Raw genomic sequence first — 21,448 nt, forward strand, 5'->3', positions numbered from 1 at the left:
GTAGGGGGTTGGGTAAAATTACCAAAAATTGTCCAGCTTGAAGACAAAATGATTTGGGAGAGAAGGAGGAGGAGGGAATGAGAACTGTCTTCAAGAAGCCATTGTTTGTCAAGAAATTGTCGGGCTGGAGGCTCAGTGTGAAGATGGGGTCAAGGCTCAGGTTAAAGGTTAAACACCAAGCTGGGGCTGGAGGGGGGTTCACTTTGAGCTGGGGTTAGGGCTCAATCGAAGGCCAGAGTTAGGGTTCACTTTATATTCAGGAGAAGGAACAAATCAAAGGTCAAGGCTAGGGCTCAGTTTGTACCAGACTCAGGCTGAAGCTAGAATTAGATTCAATTTGAAGCCAGGGTTAGAACTCAGTTTCTATTCAGGATAAGTCTGGGGTGAAAGCTCTGTCTTAAAGACAGGATAAAGAATTAGGTTCCAAGGCTGGGTGGCCGTGGCTCCGTCTGGCGTCATTCTTGCCCAAAGGAAGCAGCCCCTGGCAGGGAAGCCGGGCCTGGGGCTCCCCTGCTCTGTCCACTCTGACCGGCCACCCTCGGCTTCCAGGGGCCCGTCGCCCCCCTCGGGGAGCCCCCGGCGCGTAACCCGGAGCCTAGAGGCCGTCCATCCTGGCCAGAGGAGGCGGGTGACAGTGGGACAGCGAGAATTTATTTCTCGTGGCCCGAGGGGAAGATATTTCACGCTTGGGCAGTTTCCACAGCGGGCTGGCCACGAAACCCAACTGGCCGGGCGTGAGTCTGTGTGCGCGTTTTGACCACTAGGTGGCACTAAAGGCACTTCTGCTTTTGACTCCCAAGGTCAGCCCAGTGGGCAAACTTCCCCCAGAACTCCTCGGAATCGGCATTAGGGGTCCTAACGTTTTCCTCCGTGCTGGAACATCACCCGGACCTGGGACCCAGCTAGGAAAAGCTTCCATTCGTCAATGGAGGATGCAAAGGGGGGAGAGAAAAGAAGCAGCATTTATTAAGCACCAGATCCAATTGGGACTATCTGATAGGGTCAACAGCCCCTTCCTCTTCTCCTCTCCTCCGCTCTCCTCCCTCCTTTCCATATAGGGTATTATGCCCTCACCTGCGGGTGCTCTATCCAGAGGAATATACATTTTGATGCTGATTGTAGATGCTTTGAGCCTTAAACCCAGATCACTCTGGTTCTCATTTATTGGTCAATAATAGGTCCCGGGTCAAGCCCACTGAGTCACTGTTTGGATCCTGATTGTTCCGAGTGACTATAAATAGCATTTGTTTCAGTTTTGGTCAGAAACCCTGTGAGCTTTCCCCCAAAATTTGATTTTTTTTTATTAGGCAAAAGAAGCCATTTTTTCCCTCATTTCTTACTAAGTCTTAATCATTGAAGGGAGTGGTTGCCTCAGTCAAATTGAGATCTGGTAAAGATTTTAGCTTCAAAAGGCCAAGATCTCCCACTGCATCCAGGGCCATGTCCGGTCATCCTGATCTATATCTGGCCACTAGCCCCAGATGGGTCTGGAGGGGAAAGTGAGGGAGGTGACCTTGCACAGCCTGGCCTCCTTCCAATCCAATTCACTTGCACATCATGGCACCCCCTCTCTGATGTCCTGGTCCTCTTTGAGAATGAAGGACAAACAACACTGTGTTAAACACTTTACAAATATAACCTCATTTAATTTGCAACCATCCTGGAAGGCAAAGTTATAACTTCCATTTTACAGCTGAGGAAACTGAGGCAGACAGCAATAAAGTGACTTGCCCAGGATCACACAGCAAGGAAGTATCTAAGGTCACATTTGAACTCAGGGCTTCCTGGTTCCAAGCTTTAGTGCTTCATCCACAGAGTTTATTTTTTTCTTCCCCATAACAAAAATAAAATTAAATCAGAGAATAATCATCCTTACTATCATTCTCACTTCTTTTGTTTTCTAATGTGTACAAAGTTCTTTTCCCTACCTTGTGAGATAGCTCTGGGCACTTGGAGTCAGAGGACCTGGATGCCTTTTGTGTGGGCTAAGTCATTTCAGGACCTACCCAAATCTAAATCTAAAACTCTAAATAAAGCCTCCCTCAGACTAATAAAACCTGGAAGGAGAAATCCATTGAGTAGCCTCCTTCTTCTGGAATACAGGGCTTGATGCTGTGGCTGTCCATCCTTCTCTGCCTTCCTCCCAGAGCATCCTTTCTGCAGAGGATTGGACCTTCTTAAGGCAAAGAATTTGTGTATGTTGATTTCCTCAAGGCCATTCAATAGAAAAAACAGACTGAATGGAGATTTCCTCAGGGCTTGCCATGAGCCCCGCCTTCTTCAGCCAACCATTTCTCGGGACCTACTCTTTTTTACCTTTTGCTGAGAGATTGTAATCAAATCTCCATCACTCTTGCCTCCATAGGAAATGTGTCAGCTGGCTCTCCAATGATTCCATTTACCATCCCTAAGGTTTCCCAAAGCCAAAGTCCCTTCCTTGGTCACTCCACAAACATAAATGCATGTATACACGCAGACATATGCATGCATTGTAATGCAGACATTATGTCATGTATTATATCTAATACACAAATTATATACAATATATTCTACGTTGCCACTCTACATATGTATATGTGTATTTGTGCATGCATACGTGCTATATAATACATATATGCATTTGGTTTACTTCTCAGGTTTTTTCCTTTCTTTCTACATCTGATTTTTCTTGTGCAGCAAGATAACTGTATAAATATATACATATATTGATCTAATATATATTTTAACATATTTAATATGTATGGGTCTACCTGCCATCTAGAGGAGGGGCTGGGGGGAAGGAGGGGAAAAGGTGGAAGAAAAGGCTTTTCAGAGGTCAGTGTTGAAAAATTACCCAGGCATCTGTTTTGTCAAGAAAAAGCTTTAATTTAAAAAATACATATATGCACATGTGTATATATATGAATGTGTGCAAATATGTGCACATAGAATAAATGTAAGGTACACAATATATACAATTTACAAAATAAATACAAGGAAATTTGTCAAAGGAGGACACTAACAGCTGGGAGAAGTCAGGGACCCCATGGGGTAGGTATTATAAACATTATAATTCCATTTTATAAGTAAGGAAACTGAGGTTCAAGTTAAGTGCCTTATTTAAGGTCACAAAGTTGGAAAATAATAGGACTGAAACTCAAATTTAGGTCTTTGGATCCCAAATCAATTCAATTTGATTTAACAAGTATTTATTAAGCATCTCTTTATACAAGTCATTGTGCTGGACCCTAGGGAAATATCACTAGCTAAGTAAATCCTGTTTATACAAAGCATTTCAACCTAGGGCTATAAGGAATGGCTTCCCGTAAGAAGTGTCCTTGAAGGCAGCTCCCGAAGGTGCTGATAAGAGAGCAGGGCCCTCTCCTTGGCACTGAAATGACTCTCATACAGGAAAATAGCTTCCTAAAGAAAGATGCCCCACAAAGAATTGGAAATTGAGGGTCTGCCCATCGGTCGGGGAACGGCTGAACAAACTGTGCTATGTGATTTTGATGGGACGCCGTTGTGCAGTAAGAAATGACAAGCAGGATGCTCTCAGAAAAACCTGGAAAGACTTCCAGGAGCTGATGCAAAGGGCCATGTACTGTATACAGAGCAACTGCTGTCGTGCTGTAGTCCAGCTGAGAGCGACTTAGCTATTCTCAGCGATACAATGATCCAAGACAACTCTAACGGACTTAGGATACAAAATGTTATCCCTCCCGATGGATACAATCTGAATACAGATTGAAACGTACTTTTTTGTTGTGGTTATTTTTCTTAAGATTTTCTTGTCTATTTTCTTTTACAACATAACTGTTATGGAAATGTTTTGTACACGTGTACAAAAATATATGCAACTGTATAAAATTGCTTGCTTTCTTGATGAGGGCCTGGGGTAAGGAGGGAGAAGGGGAGAGAACTGGAAACTCAAAGTTTTAAAAACAAATGTTGAGGACTGTTTTTAGATATAACTGGGGAAAATAAAATTTAAAAAAAAGAAAGATGGCCCACCTCCCTGCCAAAAAGGGGGCCACCTCTTATCCCCTCTCCCCACCAAGCCCAACCAGTGATCCATTGCCCTTGGTCTTCCAGTTTGAGATCCGGCAGCTGAGGGCCCACTTGGCTCAACAAGACCTAGACCTGGCAGCAGAACGAGAGGCAGCCTTGCAAGCCCCTCACGTCCTCAACCCCCAGGGCAGCGCCAGATACAAGGTGGTGGACACGGGAGATTCGGACGATGACGAGACCACAGAGAACATCACGGAGCTGAGGCCTCCTCACGGTGAGTTCATCCCGATCCCCTGCCCAGGGAGCACCGTTAGGCAGATGCTTCAGGTCTTACCTGGCAGGTGTCTAACTTCTCTCCCTTTTCTGCATGCGGACTTCACTGTCAGAACTGCCTCTCCTCCTCCTCCTCCTTGGGGATCTCAGTAATATCAGTGGGGATTACAATGTCCTGAAGCAAAACAATAATTTTGGAGGGATCAGGAAAAGTTTCCTCCCAAGGGTGGGATTTGAAGTGAGACTTAAAGGAACGAGGGAAAGTAAGGCAGGGGAGGAGGGAGGAGAGAAAAGTGTTCCAAAATGGAGGACTGCCCGTGGAAAAGTATGGAGTCAGGAGAAAGTGTCACGTGTAAGAACAAGAAAGTCACAGTTTGTAAGGGGCTTTAAATACCAAATTGAGGGTTTTATATTTAATATTTGGACGACAGCTAGATGGTGTCGTGGACAGAGCACCTGCCCTGAAGTCAGGAAGAATCTGAATTCAAATAGAACCTCAGACACCTAACACTAACCATCTATGGGCTAGTCACTTGACCCCCAATTGCCTTGCAAAAAACAAACTTAATATTTAGAGGTAATAGGGAGCCACAAGAAGTTACTGAGGAGACAGTGACATGCTCAGTCCTATGCTTCAGCAGCTGTGTGGAGGACCTTTCTTAATTCTGGGGTTCTCTCTCTTGTAATTATTCCCTATTTATTCTGTGGATACTTATCTGTACATATTTCTTTGCTTGTGAGATTGTGAGTTCCCTAAGGCAGATGTCTCTTTTTGTATCACTCACATTTAGAAGCACATTTACTAAATAAATATTTGTTGACTGACTGTTGACCAGAGGAGAAGCTCAAGGGAGGGAGGACAATTAGAAGTGAATATGGAGAGAGCCTGAACTATGTGAGTGGAGAGAAGATAAGTGAAAGGTATTGGGAGGATAGAAATGATGAGAATTAGCAATGAACTGGATGGGGGGAGAGGGTGAAAGTGAGAGTTGAAAGTGACTCCAAGACTGCCAGTCTAGGATCCTGGAAAGTGATGGTCCAAGAAGTCCCCATGAATAATAACGAAATCCAGGACACTGGGATAGGTTTTGGAGAAATGGCCTTTTCTCTCCATAAAGACACCCTTCACATACACTGGTCAACAAGACTCAAATTGCTCCATATTCCTTGATTCCCTACAAAGCGCCTCTGAGTCCCATTTTCCTCCTGGCCCTGATTCTCCCTCTGTGGGTGACCTACGTGCCATCTCCCAGTTCCAGCTTCCACACGTCACCCTCATCCCCCACCTTGCATTTCCTCGTTCCCCCATCAATACCGAAGGCAGATGTTTCCAGTTTTGAGTTCATCTGTCAGCTATTTCACAACCAAGGGCCAGAGTCTCTGAGAGCACAGACAAAATAAATGGCTGAGAAAATCTACACCCATATCATGCTTTTCCTCTTGCTCAGGCTCTGGTCCATCGGTAGAGTTGAAATAAGTCTTTCCCCACCCTAGACTTTCACTGGGGAGTCACTGAAACTGCTTTCTCAGTTGGCATCTGGGAAATGCCCATAGAGGGAGAGCCCCACAAGACTTGGAATAGCTGTCTGGCTGCTCCCATGAAGGAATGAAGGAAGCCCTGGCTGGCAACCCCACCTCCAAGCCAACTGTGTTTTAAAAAGGCTCGCTGACATGTGACAGCAGAGAACAGATGCATGGATTAATGCATAGACACATGGAGTGCGTGAGGAACGCAGAATCTGAGATGATCCCACGGAGTCCAGGAATCATCAGAAATGTGGCAGAATCACAGAGGGGCCTAGCTGGGAGGAACCTTAGAATGTGCACAGAATGCTACAGAGGAACCCAGAATGTGAAACTTGGAAGAGGACTTAGAACTTAGATCCTAGGAAATCGGAGTTGGAGGGAAAGTTAGAGCCCAGAATGTCAGAACTAAAAGAAATCGCTGAATGTAGATTATCAGAGAGTGGCTGGACAAGAAGAGACCTTAGATTCACTGAACAGAGAATACCAGAGCTAAGCAGGATCATAGAAGGGAGAAGAGAAAGGGAATAAGCATGTATAAAACACCTGAGCCAAGAGCTGTGCTAAGCTCTTTTACAAATATCTCAACCCTAGGATTTAGGTGCTATTATTATCCCTATATTCCAGTTGAGGAAACTGAGGCGGACAGTGGAAGTGTCTTACCCGGGACCATACAGTTAGGAAACAGAATGTCATAACTTGGAGGGACCATAAAGTATAGAATGGCAGAACTGGGAGGGGCCATGGAACACACAACCTAAGATATAGCTGGGAGGGGCCTTAGAATATAAAACCTAGAATGAACAAGAGCACCTTAAGCACAGTGTCACAGCTTGGAAAGACTATGCAGTGGTCCTCAAAGTGTAGTCCGAAGAATTGTTGGGGTCTCTGAAAGCCTTTCAGAGGGTCTACAAATTCAAAATTATTTTTTATTTCTAATATAGTAAATAGCTTTAAATATAACCCATGTGAACAAAAACTCTTTGAACAGATCCTCGATAGTTTTTTAACAACATGAAGATACTGAGAACAAAGATTTGAGAACCACCGGACTATAGCACATAGACATAAGACGAGAAGGATCTTAGAATACAAAATGTCAATGCTAAAAGGGACTCTTGAGTCCCTTTGACTCCCTCATTTTACAGATGCGTAAACAGAGGCCCAGAAAGTTTACGTAGTAAATTAACAACAGTCAGGATGAAGCCCAAGCATCCTGACTCTCAGAAGTGACAACAATAGCTACCCATGGCTGATCGACTCTGCTCAGCTCAAAAGCTACTTCAAAGCGCTTAGATTTTGATTCTGTGCCATTTCCAAATCGCCATTAACTACAACCAACTAGGAGACTTGATTTTGTTGGAAAGAGATAACGAGGGGCTGGAGGCTGGATGGTAGAATTGTTGTTTCCAAAGAAAGGCGGAGCATATTCCAGCAGAATTATGGGAACTATGGTGACAAGTAAAGATGGGGCCAGCCCAGAGTCATCAGGCTTTGTCTTTGGTACCCACATAGAGAGGGGGCATTTCTCCATGGAGATATCAAGGCCTGAGGACCATTCCAAGATGGAGCCCTTACCACTTCCTTGGCCTGGGTCCCTTCCTCTCTATGGTGCAGTGGTTCTTATTTGTGTCTCCCAGTGTGTCTTATACCACCATTGCACCTGGGTAATGACGCCCAACTAGCATAGACTGTCTGGACAAAGAATTACCCCCAGGATCATCACTGGGATCACCTTAGGGTTTCCCAGAGTGTCTGTGTCCATCCCTCATGGCCAGCACCCCAAAATTTATCCTAAGAACCAGAATTCCCAGTTACGGCTCTGAAGATAGGACAAGAAACAAGACAGAGCATGGCAGTGTGAGGAGAACAGCAGGGACTCTGAAACCAGGAGACCTGAGTTCAAGACCTGGTCCTCCAACCAACTAGCTGCGTAATCTTGGACAGCTTCCTTCCCTCCATTTCCTCTGCTATAAAAATGAGAATTAAATAAGATAAAATAGATAATAGAAAGTGTCTCCTGTGCCTCATAGCACTGAATAAAGTATAAGCCAGGAGGATGCCATCCTTTCCAGCTCCGATGCCCTCTGCCCTGAGACCAGTCCACTTTGAACTATGCTAGGGTTCAAAACAGCCACTACTTGCTCAGTCCCTGCTACTGTGGAAAGTCTGACAGAAATGTGATGAAATCAGGAAGCTTCTTTGTCCTCAGCAATCTTTCGGCATCCAGAGGGAGTGGAAGTGGTGAAATCTGAACAGAAATTCTTCCAACCATGGCCAAGCCCTTCCAGAAGAGCCAGAGAAGCTCCCCTTCCCCCCTTCCCCCCCTACTCCACCCCATCCCTCACCCCAAGCTGCCGACTGGGTCTCAAGCAGACAAACGCTGGCTGGTTTCTGTTCAGACTTGCTCCAGCCCAAGTCCTTTAAATCATCTTTAAAACCCAGGGCTGCAAAGTCCCAGGCTTCAGGGACTGCCAAGTTCACAGTGCCCCAGTGTAGGCATTAATACTTCCCTCCCAAATTTATTAGTCTTGAAGCTCACCCATAATGAATGAATTACAGTCCCCAGCGGGTGTAGCCACGTCGGCCCGTATATCATCCCAGCCCTCGGAGTCCCATTCCACCATACTGACATTTCAAAATCGCAGGAGTCGCTCAGATGGAGGCCTTGTCCATCTGTCTCCCCCGCCACCGACGAGGCTCTCTGTGCTAGTGATTTTGTTACCTCCTAGAGGGAAGGGATCTGGGTGAGGTGCCAAAGGTCAGAGGAAAAAAGTTACAGTCCTCTGCCAGGGCTGTGAAGCATATGATAGAAGAGATGGCAGAGAGAACTCAAACCAAGAGCTTGTCTCATTTTACAGAGGAGGAAACTGAGGTCCAGAGAGAAAAAATAACTCTTCCAAAAAAAAAAAAACTCTTCTAGGTTTTACTACTAGAAACATAAGATTGTTATAGGTAGAGACTGTCTCTCTTTTGTGTTTATATACTCAGTATATACCAAAGGCATTTAATAAATGCTTTTTCACTAAGAGTCAGTCAAATAAGAAGTAGGGAAGTGGGAAGCGTGCTGAATTTGGAATCAGAGAACTTAGCTTCAAATCTTGATTAAGCCAAGTACTTTTGAACTGAATTTTTTGTGCCTCAGTTTCCTCATTTATAAAATGAAAGGATTGGATGAAGTGAGTTGTAAGAATCCTTACAGGTTTAAACCTGGTGGTCCTAAGTAGCAGAGCTAGAATTTGAATTCAGCTCTTCAGCCTACAAATCCTATGCTCTTCCCACCTAGGTAGGATGCCTCCAGCTCAGACATTCAGTGACTCGGTGTCACTCTCAAAATCCTTTGGGATTTTTTTTTGCTGCCAAGCTCGGAGTCAGGATTCCTGGGTTCCCTCCCAGACTCTACCAGTGACTCATGTCACCTGCCCTCACCAGCCTCCACTCCCTGATGCTGCAACCTTGGGCAAGTCAGGCTGCTTTCCCCAGAGGGCAAAGCTCATTAAGGAAGGCTGTCAGCTCTGCACTTGACTGGGGTTTTGGAAGGATTAATGAGGTCACGGTTGCCAAGAGCTCTGGGTGCTGAGGAAGGAAAGTATCTTGAAGGTACAAAGGAACAGAGCCGTGGGCATTCTCTGTAGCCTCCTGCCCACTGCCAAAAGTCCCATTGGCCCAGAGGCTTAGGATTTCACATTCCAAGTTGGCTGCAAGACAGTAAGCATTTCTTAAGCACTCACTGTATGTCAGGTACAATGCAAAGTGCTGGAGATACACCTACAAGCAAAAGAAACACAATCCCTGTCTTCAAGGAACTTACATTATGTCATAGAGGAGGCAACACATCAAAGGGAGTTGGAGAAAGGATGGAAGAGCTGATAGATCCTTCCATGTATATGGTAACAAAATTTGTATGCAGCCAGATATAAAATAAGCATACTAGACGTGGGCCCATCTCCAAAATGGGGACCCCAACAGAATCTCACTAGTGGGTACGACTACTTCCCTTGGCTGCCTCGATATCCAGGAAGTCAATTTACCTCTGAGCCTCAGTTTCCACATCTAACAAATGGGGGGATGAAACTAGATGATCTTTCGGGTCTCTTACACCGCTAAAGCCATGATCCCATAGCCCCAGCGTAGTCAGAGAGGGGAGATTTGCCTCTTTTCAGAAGACTTAACAGTTCTTCAACTGTGTTTCCTACAACTGAGGGAATTGGACTAGATAATGTCAATGATCCCTTCAAACTCTAAATCTTGGAATTCTACAGCCCACAGTTCCATGTTAGGTAATTATGGGAAGAGAGTCGTTGGAATCAGGAAAAATCTGAGTTCAGAACCTGCCTTGAGACACTACCTAGGAAAATCACTTAAACTTGATTTGCCTCAGTTTCCCCAGCTGTAAAATTGGGTTAATAAGAGTGCCTCCCTCCCAAGGCTGTTAAGGATCACAGTGCTTTGTAATTCTCAAAGTGCCCGATAAACATATTAACCTGATCCAAGCACGTCCACTGAGAGGTGTAGAATGTGGCTTGGATGGAGCTCAGGAGACCAGGGTTGGAGGCTGGCCTCAGAAGCTCATTGACATTGGCCAAGTCTGCAGCTCTGTAAAAGGGGGATCGTGATACCCACACTTCTCACTTATCAGAACAATTGTGAGGGGAGGATTTTTACAGCTTAAAGCGCCACAAAAATATAAACTCTTCATCCCCATGAATGGAGGGGATGGAGCAGCCCAGATGTTCTCCACTCCCTGGGCTGAGCTGAGACTTGAAGGAAACTGAATTTTAAAAAGCTGAGGGGAGGAGAGAGTGCAAAGTCACAAATGCGGTTGATGGAATGTTATGCGTGAGCAACAGCAAGAAAGCCAACGGTTCTGGATTGTACCAGTATGGAAGGGAAGCAGGGAATAAATCTGGGAAAATGGGAAGGAGCCAGTTTGGCTGGACAACAGAGGGCATGAAGGAAAGTGCTCAGTTGGAACCCAGTCATAGGGGGCTTCCAATACCAAAGGGGAGCCCTTTTCATTCAAAAGGATTTTTGGAGATAAAAAATTCTCAAAGCTCTCAAGAAATGCAAGAGTGAATGTTTGGGCCCCAAGACACTGAGGGCAATCTTTGAGGTCGGAGGCTGCCCTCAAATCCCAATGTATTCTCTGCTGCCAGCTCATCCAGCAGCCCTGCCACATAGCTGAGCTAATTCACAGCTACCGCAGCCAGCTGATTCCAGGGCAGCCCCCGCCATTGGGGCATAACTCTGATTATCAGGAAGTCCTTCTTTAAATAATCCCAGGACACGTTGGGCTGCCCGCCCCCCACCCCAGAGCCTGTTATAAGGAGAATAGCTCTTTTGTCTAGAAAAACATCCACTGAACAACAGAGAAGAGCTGATGGGCCTGGGAGGGACTGGGCCGAAATAAAAGTTGTAAGGCTGGAGGAGCACGAGGATGCTTGGAACCACTTAACAGCCCCTTCCAAACGCCGTCGTAAAAATGTGCACAAATGCTATTCCAAGCTGGCCTGTTGGCAGCCGCAACACTGAAACCATTGAGAAGATGCTCGCAGGCCGACCTTGACAGAAGTTGGGATGGGGGAAGGCCGGTAAGAAGAAGAACTGGCGTCTCCTGTCTGGGCTGGCATTTATGGTAGCACCAAATTTACTGCTTTTACCTTTGCCCGGAGACCAAAATAAAAGATGAGCTCAGCAGAGGGAAAGGATTTTTCTCTAAATTTAGCTTTTTATTCCTAAATTGGGGCAGCTTTCTCTTCCATGCCCACATCCCACCGAGGGACCAACAAGGAAGGTCAGAAGGTCAGACTGAGGGCACTGGTCTTTTGGCCAGAATTAGGTCATTTTGGCTTCTGGGAGAAAGGTCCAAATGGGTTTTCCAGTTTCCTACATGTTCTTTCTTCCTATATAATAACATATGGGGGAGATGCGTGTTCCTGTAATTTCATCACAGTAGAGTCCACCAGCCTAACAGTAGTATAGCCCAAAGAATTCAAAATGAACATCTTGCAGATGAAGAGGAGGGGTATATAGCAAGTGTGAACAAATTGCACCATAGAGTCGATGAGAAACAACAGAGAAACATACTGTTCACAGAAGAGATGATCGGGCACTGTGGCCAGCAAGAATGGCTGGTGGATAATTCAAATGCTCCACTGGGATACTTGTGATATCAAGAGAAATTAAGGAAGCCCATGTTGGGAGGACCCTCATCCTTAACCCCTCTATGATAAACTGACATGATGTCAGAGACAAGAAGCATACAAAATAGGCAAGGAGAGATGGGTGACACTCTGCACCATTGGAGGGAATGTCCACCTCGGTGAGATCACAGATCCATGGGAATATATACACAATAAGAGAATTCCCCATTTGGAAACAAAATATTTACAATAAATCTCTTACTTGTAGAATCCGTTGTTGGGTCCTCGGAGAGATAAAAAGATCAGCTAAAACTTGGCCCTGTCCCCATGGAGCTTATGATCTAATAACAGTACAAGACACTATAACACAAACGATTGGAAAAAATAATGAAAAGACTGTTCCCCATTTCATACTAACATAGAATGAAGGAACTCAGGCTGTTTAGCCCAGAGAGAAGACTGAGGGATGATGGGATGAGCAAGAGGAATCAGATTCATTCTACTTGACCTCATAGGACAGGAAGAGATTTGATGAGTGGAATTGGCAGGCAGATTTTGACCTGATTCATTTTTTTCCACTTAATAGTATTTTTTTTTTCAATTACGCGTAAAGATAGTTTTCAACATTCACTTTTATAAGCTTTTGAGTTGCACATTTTTCCTCCTTCCTTCCTTCCCTCCGCCTTTCCCAAGACAGCAAGCAATCTGTTATAGATTATTTATGTACAATCGTTTTAAACATATTTCCATATTGCTTTTGACCTGATTTAAGAGGAATATTTCTCAAATTTAAGACCTGTCCCAAAGTGGAATAAGCGGCCTCCGCAGTGAATTTTCTGTCACTGGAGGATTTCAAACAAAGATTCGATTAACACTTGTCAAGGACATGACTAAGGGGATTCCTGTTCAGGTAATGAGTGATCTACCATCTTTCCAACTTTCCCATGCTGGCGTGGTTTTTAGAACGTATAATACTAGAACGTCACAAAAGAAAGTACTATGTGATAATTCATTACAATGAATTTCAGGGAGGGTTTCATGGAAGGAAAGGCATTTGAGTTGGCTTTTAACAGTTAGGTAAGAGGAATTCAGCAACTCCAGATGGGATGGGTGAACATGCCAGATACAGGAAGGCCGGGATCTGATCTTTAATTCTCAAGGCCTTTCAACCCTGGCCCCTTAGCTCAGCAGGTTAGGGAACGGAGTGGTGAGATCAGTTAGTGAACTGATATCCTGGTATCCTCTGTTGTTGTTCAGCCATTTTTAAAATTGTGTCCCACCCGTTGTGACCCCAATTGGGGTTTTCTTGACAGAGATATTGGAGGAGTTTGCCATTTTTCTCTCTAACTCATTTTACAAATAAAGAAACTGAGGTAAAGAGGATGAGGTGACTTGCCCAGGTTCACACAGTTAGTAAGCATCTGTAGCCAGATTTGAACCCATGAAATATCTAAGATACTTCCTGCCCTCAAAGTGTTCATTATATAGTTTAAATGCACAGGAGGGCTCCTCTACCAGGGAAACATTTTGTTTTCAATCATAGCAACTCATGATACTATAAACTTAAATGGCGGAAGGGTTGCCGTCTCTACCTGCGGAAGTAGCGTCTACACCTTCCAAATCACTATGAAGTATGTTCCCAGGCTTTGGGTGGATGCTTAGGAAATGTCAGGGCTTTATATAAATCTTACAAGAAATGCTTCTTCACTCTGGGTTCCTTTCACTAGGGAAGTTTGCACCAGGGGCAAACACCTCAAATCAGACATCTTTGGCAAGGGCGGAGGAGATTCCCATTTTATACTAACATAGAATGAAGGAAAGGCTGTTTAGCTCAGAGAGAAGACTGAGGGAGGATGGGATGAGCAAGAGGAATCAGATTCATTCTGCTTGACCTCATAGGGCATTTACGAATCATGCATTTTACGTGTTTACTAAACAATATCTGTTGTTTCTACACTGTCAAAGGACTACAAGGGCTCACTATATCGGGCAACCTGAGCCAACATCCCCACCACCTCACCCTGGTTACATCGGTGCTCACCACTCTATTCTGAAGGAGTAATGGGTCCCCTTCCCATTTGCCAGGGACTCCTGAAGGAGAGGGCCGGCCAAGCCGGACGGAAGGGCTGGGTACCATTCCCCTCCTTGCCCCCGTGGCTGCCACCCGGCCCGCGACCCCTTCCTCCGGGTCCTGCGCACCTTTCTGCTGCCAGCCCTGCTTGGGTTTCTCTCCCTGATCCCCAGGGGGGCCAGCTCCCGCCCCCTTTCCCCACACGCTCAGGCAGCCGCACCCCACCCCCCGCCGTGATGGGAAGATGGCATTTAGAGCATGAATTATGGATGGGCACAAAGAAGCGAGTTTTGCCTTCAGCTCCCGGCAGGAGCTGCCGGTCCCGGAGTACGCCCCCGGGCGTCTCACCCGGCCCCCTTTAAACTCCGACATTAGCTCGAGCCCAGCTCTGACTGGAGGCGTTTAAGGAGCAACAGGGGCCAAAAAAGCTTTCTCCGAGCGGGTGGGCCGCGGCACCGGGCGCCGCCGGGAGGGCCGGCCCTGCTTGGGCGTGTCGGGAGAGCGCTCCAAACATCTGCTCCTTTCACCTGCAAACCACCGGGAGCCTCCCGAGCCGGTGGGGGATGAGGAGGGGGGTTGCTCAGCCCGCCCCTCCCCCCGAGCACTTAGAGAGAGGAGGCTTTTAGAGCCTCAGCGAGATGCGGGCTGGCCAGAGAGGCTCCTCTCAGAGGACGAGAGCACGTGCCCCCGGCTTGCAGCAGCAGCAGCCCCCCACCCCCGCTCCCCCTCAGGGCCGCGGCCGCCGGCCCCAGCCCCCGCTGCAGAGCCTGCTTGTCCCAGCAGTCCCAGAGCGGGGTGTCGGGGTCCCTTTCCACCCGGTTCCACTCGGGCTTTTCAGAGATCCCTCCCGAGGAGCCCCTTTCTCCTTCCCTGAGAATCCCTGATCACTGACGGATCTGAAGTTCATTCGTTTCCCAGAGCAGGGGCTGGGAATCCATTTATTCCCTTCAGCGATCTGCCTATGGGCCCATTCTCAGGATAAGGCCTTAAGACTCTAATTTGAAAATTTTCGATTCCATTTTCAATGAATTTAAAAGAAATGTTTCGACATTTTAGCAGAATCCTTTTATTAGTCAAATATATTATTTATGTCAAAATCAGGAGAAAATAAACCATAGAAGGAGAAATATCGATAAATCTGAGTGAATATCAATCCACAATCTAAAAAATAAATCTAAAATCTAAAAAACAAACTAAGCAATGCATGCCCCCCCAAAAAATATTTTTTAAATAAATTAAGAAATGTATTTAGAAACAAAGTTTTTTTTTTTAACCTGAGAGATCTCAGGTTATATTTGAGAAGTCTTTGTTTTGTGTCCCCCAAGCTCTTCCCTGTGCTGGATGTTGCTGGGTTGACCAGGGATAGAGCAAAGAAAGATCGTGCTCTTGGGCCGGATGGTGGGATTGGAGAGGCAAGGTAGCTACCGGAGACAACGAGGGCATGAGAAAATCCAGGCGCATTGAGTCACTGGATCGTCTATCGCTGTGAATTGTGGGATGTATGGAATACTTAGTACCTGGAAAATTAGGAAGGGGAGAGGGAAGTGTTAGGCTGGAGTTATACAGGAAAGTTTTAGGGAGGACGTGGGACTAGAGCTAGAGCAGGATTGAGAGGAAGAGAGAAGAGCTGGAGCGAGCTGGTAACGGTTTAGGAGAGTCGGTTGTTAAATTTTCGAGATGGGCTCGGAAATCAGCAAATGCAACAAATCAAGGCTCAGTTTATTGTTTTGCTGATTTTCTAGACTTAAGAAAGCGATGGAGAAAATATTATTACAGATCAAAATGTGTTCTATATTTATTCTTCGGCATGCGTGTAGTTTCCCCAATAAAGTGCAAGCTTGTTGAGGGCAGGGACCAATTTCATTTTTGTCCTTCTATCTCCAGCATCTAGCACATAGTGGGCGCTTCATAAATGCTTGTCAAACAAACAATTGAATGAATACCTACCATAGTATGGATACTCCATAAATATTAAGGAACCCTTAGCAGTTTGCCTCTCTGTCTCCCCCTCCCAGAAGCCTTGGTGAAGGATGACATGAATAGCTACATCAGCCAGTATCACAATGAGCCTAGCAGTGGTAAGTGTCCTTTCCTGAGCCCTGACCATCCAAACAAGCCCAAACGGGTGGCCGCCATGAGGCAGATGTCATTATTTTCCAGATTCTGTCTTCTCCTTTTCCGTGCTACCCACAGGAACCTCAGCAAAAAGCTCCAAGTGAATGTTCCAAGGGTAAGACCCTACCTCCTCCATCTGATGGTGGTAGCCTTGAATGACAAAGTGCTCAAGAGAAAAGCAGCAGCCCACAGAGAGTCTGACCTCTGGGACAGTGCAGACTAATGTTTCTCCATTGCAGGCATTTTCAGATCTTGGGATCTGGGTCTGGAAGAGATCTTAGGATCTAATTCAATACCTTTATTTTAGAGATAAGGAAACTGTGACCCAAAAAGACCCAAGATTACACCATCAATGGCAGATTCAGGATTGTGAATTTGGGTTCAATCTTATGCTCCTCAAATTCTTGTTGAAATATCTTCAAGTATTAAAAAAGTTATTTTTTCCTCCTGAACATCGAATTCGTTTTTTAAAAATGTGATCCATGAATTCAGTTTCTGTATGACTTGTATATCTAGAATACAAACACAGATCTTGGGTCTATCTGAAAGCAAGCCCAGGAGTGAGGGTGAGCACTCAAAATAAATACTACCTGAGGAGGATGAGAAGATGATAGAGAAAGTCAGAATGGGAAGCTCCAGACTGTGGGCCAACGCTAACCTGTAGCTTGATTTCCTTTAACCCTTAGAGTGACTATTCTGAATCCAGCTACTTACACCCCATTTAGTCACCTCTTCCTGTGCTGGTTGTCATTTAGCACAGAGCCTCTAGAGATAGAAGGATTGATAGAGCAGATAAAGTGCTGGGAACAATGGTTAATCTGACTGTTAGAGGACAAATAGATAACAAATAATAATACTCTGAAGCTAACCTTGAACAGCATGTAATCTCTGAGTAACAGTCACCAACAGGTGACCAAACCACTCTGCCTCTCTCATCCTCTATCTCTCCTCTCCTCTCTCTCTTTCTTCATTGTGCTTTTCTTACTTTCTCCATTCCTACTTTCCCTGAATCTCCCACAATTCTTTAAAATACAGAACTTAATTTTTAAAAATGTTTTATGCTTTTGTAATAAAGTTTTGCTTCCTCAATTTTGTTCTTAATTTTAAAGGTGAGTTAAGGAATAATTCTATAGGAGTTATTCTATAGGAATAAGAAGATAGATGATAGACAGCTAGATAGATAGAATTTTGATTTTTATATTAATATGCTGCCCTTCCTTAATTTTTTTCTGATGGTTGGGAATACTAGATAGAAAGACTCTTGACCCCACAAGAAGTTAAGCCAGCATCTCCCATTCACTCAAGTACTTGGGAAAGTAAGGGTACCTAACTGATAAAGTCACATCTCTTGGACCCAACAGTTGGCAAAGTTGGCAATGACATATTCACCTGAACAGGGACTTCTCTGTCTTGGGCTCTGATCACCTCATTTTCAATCTCAGAATCTCTGAGCTCCAAGAGTTCCTGGAGGCCATCTAATTAAACTCATGCCCAACCAAAAATTCTCTCTATAACATTTGTGAAGAGTGGTTACTAAATCCCCACTTGAAGATCTCTAGTGATATGGAGTCCCCTGCTGCTCCAGGCCACCTGTCCCATCTTGGACCAGATCTTGGTATTGGGAATTTTCTTCTTCTGGCCAAAATCTGCTTCTCATCTATTCTTTGAAGTTTTTGTATCTGGAAACAAGAACCACCCTACTTGTCCATGACAGCCCTTTAGATTCTTAAAGATGGCTTATGAGTGTGTTTGTGGGCTGTGTGTGTGTGTGTGTGTGTGTGTGTGTGTCCCTTATCCAGCTATTCCAAAAGCCTTCTCTTTCTTCTTCAGAATGGATAGTATTAATACCTTCAACTGAGCTCTCCATTGCAGGATTTCTCAACCTAGTTAATTTGCTCTGGACCGCTCCGGATTTGTCAATGTCTTTTCTAAAAGATAATGCCCAATCAGTTCCAATGATCTTTTGATGGAGAGATCCATCTACACCCAGAGAGGACTGTGGGAACTGAGTGTGGACCACAACATAGCGTTTTCACTCTTTCTGTTGTTGTTTGCTTGCATTTTGTTTTCCTTCTTGTTTTTTTTTTACTTTTGGATCCGATTCTTCTTATGCAGCAAGATAATTGTGGAAATATAAATGCCTATATTGGATTCACATATATTTTTACCATGTTTAACATATATTGGATTGGAGGAAATTGGAAAGAGGGAGAGGGAGAGAGAAGAGGAGAAGAGATGAGAGAAGGGGGAAGAGAAAACAGGTTAAACCTTGGCAGGCGATTTCCTTTCTTAGGAATGAAGAAAGGAATTTCCTTTCTTACAATATGAGAAACTCACAAAGGGAAGTCAGGCAGAAAGCACCAGCCCTTGAGCCAGGAAGACCCGAGTTCAGTCCGGCCTCAGACACTTGCTAGCTGTGTGACCCTAGGCAAGTCACATAACCTGGATTAATTCCCCCTAGCCAGGCATCCCCCCCCACCCCAAAAGAAGGAGAACCAGAAGAGAGCAGTGTTGTGAAAACCCAGAGAAATGAGCCCATCCAGAAGGAAAGAGTGGCTGATGTTGGGGGAGGCGGCTTAGTGGTCAAAGAGAAGGAGGACATCAGAGACCTGGCAGTGAAGGGACCTTTGGAACTGGAGGGAGCCATCAGGGTAGTGATGGAAGCCTTGAGAGCCTCCAGAGAAAGGAGAGCAAATGAAGGCAACTGACGACTTTCTCCAGTGGTTTAGCCAAGAAGGGAAGGAGGGTAGGAGATAAGAGCTGAAGGGATAATAGGCTCTGGCATGTTAGGTCCCAGTAATGCTGAAGGTTAAACTATGTCACTGAATGTCCCATCGTGGTCGGGATCATGTTGAGATGCCCATCGCCCTTTTCCCAAAGAGAGAACTTTTCTCTCCCCAGAGAGAACTCAGAAAATGTCTCGTTTGGGTGATGAGCCTAAGTCTCTCCTCGCTGCAGTTTGGAGTCAGTCTGGGTGACCCGCTGGGGGGCAGCAGCAGGTTCTGGCCCCCGCCACAGCCCGGCCATCTCCATGCTCCCCCGCCCATCATTTGCCCCAAACCGCTTCCACTCACCTTCCCACACTCCTACGCTCTCAAAGAGCACTCAGACTCATAAACTTCCCAGCACTCCACATAAAGGCCGAGTCTCCATTAACACTCCCCCCTCCCTCCTCCACACCCAGACCACTTTTCCAGGCAGTAGCTAACACCAGCCCTGTGACTCCTTGATGATGCTCTTGCAAAGGCTAGGGGAATAGCTGGCGTCTCCGCCCGTCTCTCTGTCTCTGTCTCTCTCTGTGTGTCTCTTTCTTTGTCTCTGTTTCTTTCTGTCTCTCTCTCTCAGTCTCTCTCTCTCTCTCTCATGCCCAGCTGTTTCTCCTCTTCTCCTACCTTTTGACATATAATGAACTTGAAGTCCATTAAGAACCACTCAAAAAAAAAAAATATATATATATGTATATTCCTTTCACAGAAACTGTTATCTCCTCAGTCGGCCAGTCAACAAGCATTTATTTAGCGCTTACATTACCCCGGGCATTTGTGCGGACATTGGGGATATCATCTCAAAAGGCAAAAACCCACTTCCTGTGCTCGAGGACCCACTTTCTAATGGGGAAGAAAACGTGCAGAGACTGTACAGAGAAGAGATATTACAGTGGGAGTGGAGGCAGCTGGGGAGGATAGGTACTAGCAATACGGGGGTGGAGATGGGCACCAAAGAAAGGCTTCTTGAGGAGGTCAGGGAAGCCGGGAGGCAGAGCGGAGGAGGAGGGAGAGCATTCAGCCTGGACAGTCCAGAGATAGGGACGGGAGGGCGTGAGCAAGGGACATTGAGAGGACTGGTGTCCGTGTTTCCCAGAGCCCGTGGAGGGGAGTGAAGCAGCCTGGGAAGGGGTCAGGTGACCAAGGGCTTTAGAGGCCAAAGGGAAGCTCTCTATCTGCTCCTGGAGGTACTAGGGAGCGTATGGAGTGGAGGGCTGTGGGCAGACGCTCTTAATTCCGATTTTCCTCTTTGCCCACAGACAGCGGCGTCCCGGAGCCCGCCATCTGCGTCATCACCACGGCCGCCATCGACATCCACCATCCCGACACCTCCTCTGACCGATTCACAGCGGATGTGCCCCTGAAACTGGGGAGCAACGGCACCTGCCCCAGCATCACGTCGGGGAGCGTGTCCTGCTCCCTGGGCAGCTCCGTCACCTGGGCCCAGAGCGATAGCAGCCAGACTCTGGGCTCCTCCACAGACTTCAGCACAACTCGGGACGAGTCGTCGGAGCTCTGCCCCTTGGAACAGGGCGGGCCCTTCCCCCCGGGGACCGCCCCCCAGCCCCAGGTCAACAGTACTGTGGTCCAGGAACTCCTGTCCTCCTTGTCGGAGGACTCCTGCTTAGCCCAGAAGGGCCTGGACCTGGTCAACCTCAGACGGCCGAGCCCAGCCAGTTCTGCCCTGACCAGCCCGGAGGTGGAGCACAGGGTGAAGGTCTACAATGAGAAGAACCAAGAGGGCTTCACCGTGTTCCAGATCAAGCCGGTCATCCACGTTCAGCCCAACCCCGCCACGTTCGAGGATAAGTACAAGGCTTTGGACTCCAAAGAGCAGAAGTCGAACCAGATCCCGGAGTCCTGACGCGTTCTGAAGTGGGGTTCAGGGAGGCCGGTGTGGGTAGCGGGGAGGGATTGGAGAAAGCGGGGAGGGGGGAGGACGGGAGACAACCGTGTGCGGGGACCATTACCAGCAGGGCCTTGCTCCTTGGGGGGCCGGAGAAGACGCCCACTTCCTCCGGATGCATGAGTCCTGAGAGCTAGCACAAATCCATTCTGTCCCGACTTCCGAAGGTCCAGCCGCCCACCCCAAGGGGCCACTGCACTCTCCGGTGACTTCACAAGCCGATCAGGTTCTTCAGACTTCATTCTGGGCCCCGGAGGCGGGGAGGGTGGACTCTGGGGGGACGGGAAGGGGGACAAGGATGGGATAGCAGTTGTTTTTTTTAAAGTCATTTTTACAAAGATTGTTGACCTTTATGTCCGGGTCTGGCTTTGGCAGGGGAGAGGACAGCTGAGTGTCAAATTCTTTCTCTGATTTCTTACATTTTCTTTGTACACAACAGCTCTAAACCCCTTTGTACCAAGATTGTGGCTGGTTTTTATTTATTTATTTCAGTGTATTTTTGTCCCCAAAAGCCCTTTTCAGAGAATCTTTCTGGAAGGTCAAGACAGGAAGAAATGGTGTCTGAGGTTGTCTCTGTTTCATTTGACTTCCAATCTCATATTTCATATTTCTCATCTTTCTGTCTTGTATGTCATAGTTCTCATATTTCAGTCTCATATTT

General features: G+C 46.3%; 1 protein-coding gene across 3 annotated transcripts in view; it reads left to right on the forward strand.

Moving 5' to 3' along the window:
* TMEM266 (transmembrane protein 266) overlaps positions 1–21,333 on the forward strand; it is a 135,137-nt gene extending 113,804 nt beyond the window's left edge. For 2 of the 3 annotated variants that reach the window (XM_031956795.1, XM_031956794.1), the window contains exons 9-10: positions 4,075–4,264; positions 20,141–21,332. In XM_031956795.1, coding sequence (XP_031812655.1) covers positions 4,075–4,264; positions 20,141–20,745 — 795 coding nt within the window. In that variant the 3' untranslated portion in view covers positions 20,746–21,332. Of the gene's footprint in view, positions 1–4,074; positions 4,265–16,016; positions 16,080–20,140 lie in introns of all 3 variants that reach the window. The other variant, XM_031956796.1, reaches the window with a different exon arrangement.
* Positions 21,334–21,448: the final 115 nt, after the last annotated feature.

This window comes from Sarcophilus harrisii, chromosome 2 (genome assembly GCF_902635505.1).
Source record: "Sarcophilus harrisii chromosome 2, mSarHar1.11, whole genome shotgun sequence".
Classification (NCBI taxonomy): Eukaryota; Metazoa; Chordata; class Mammalia; order Dasyuromorphia; family Dasyuridae; genus Sarcophilus; species Sarcophilus harrisii.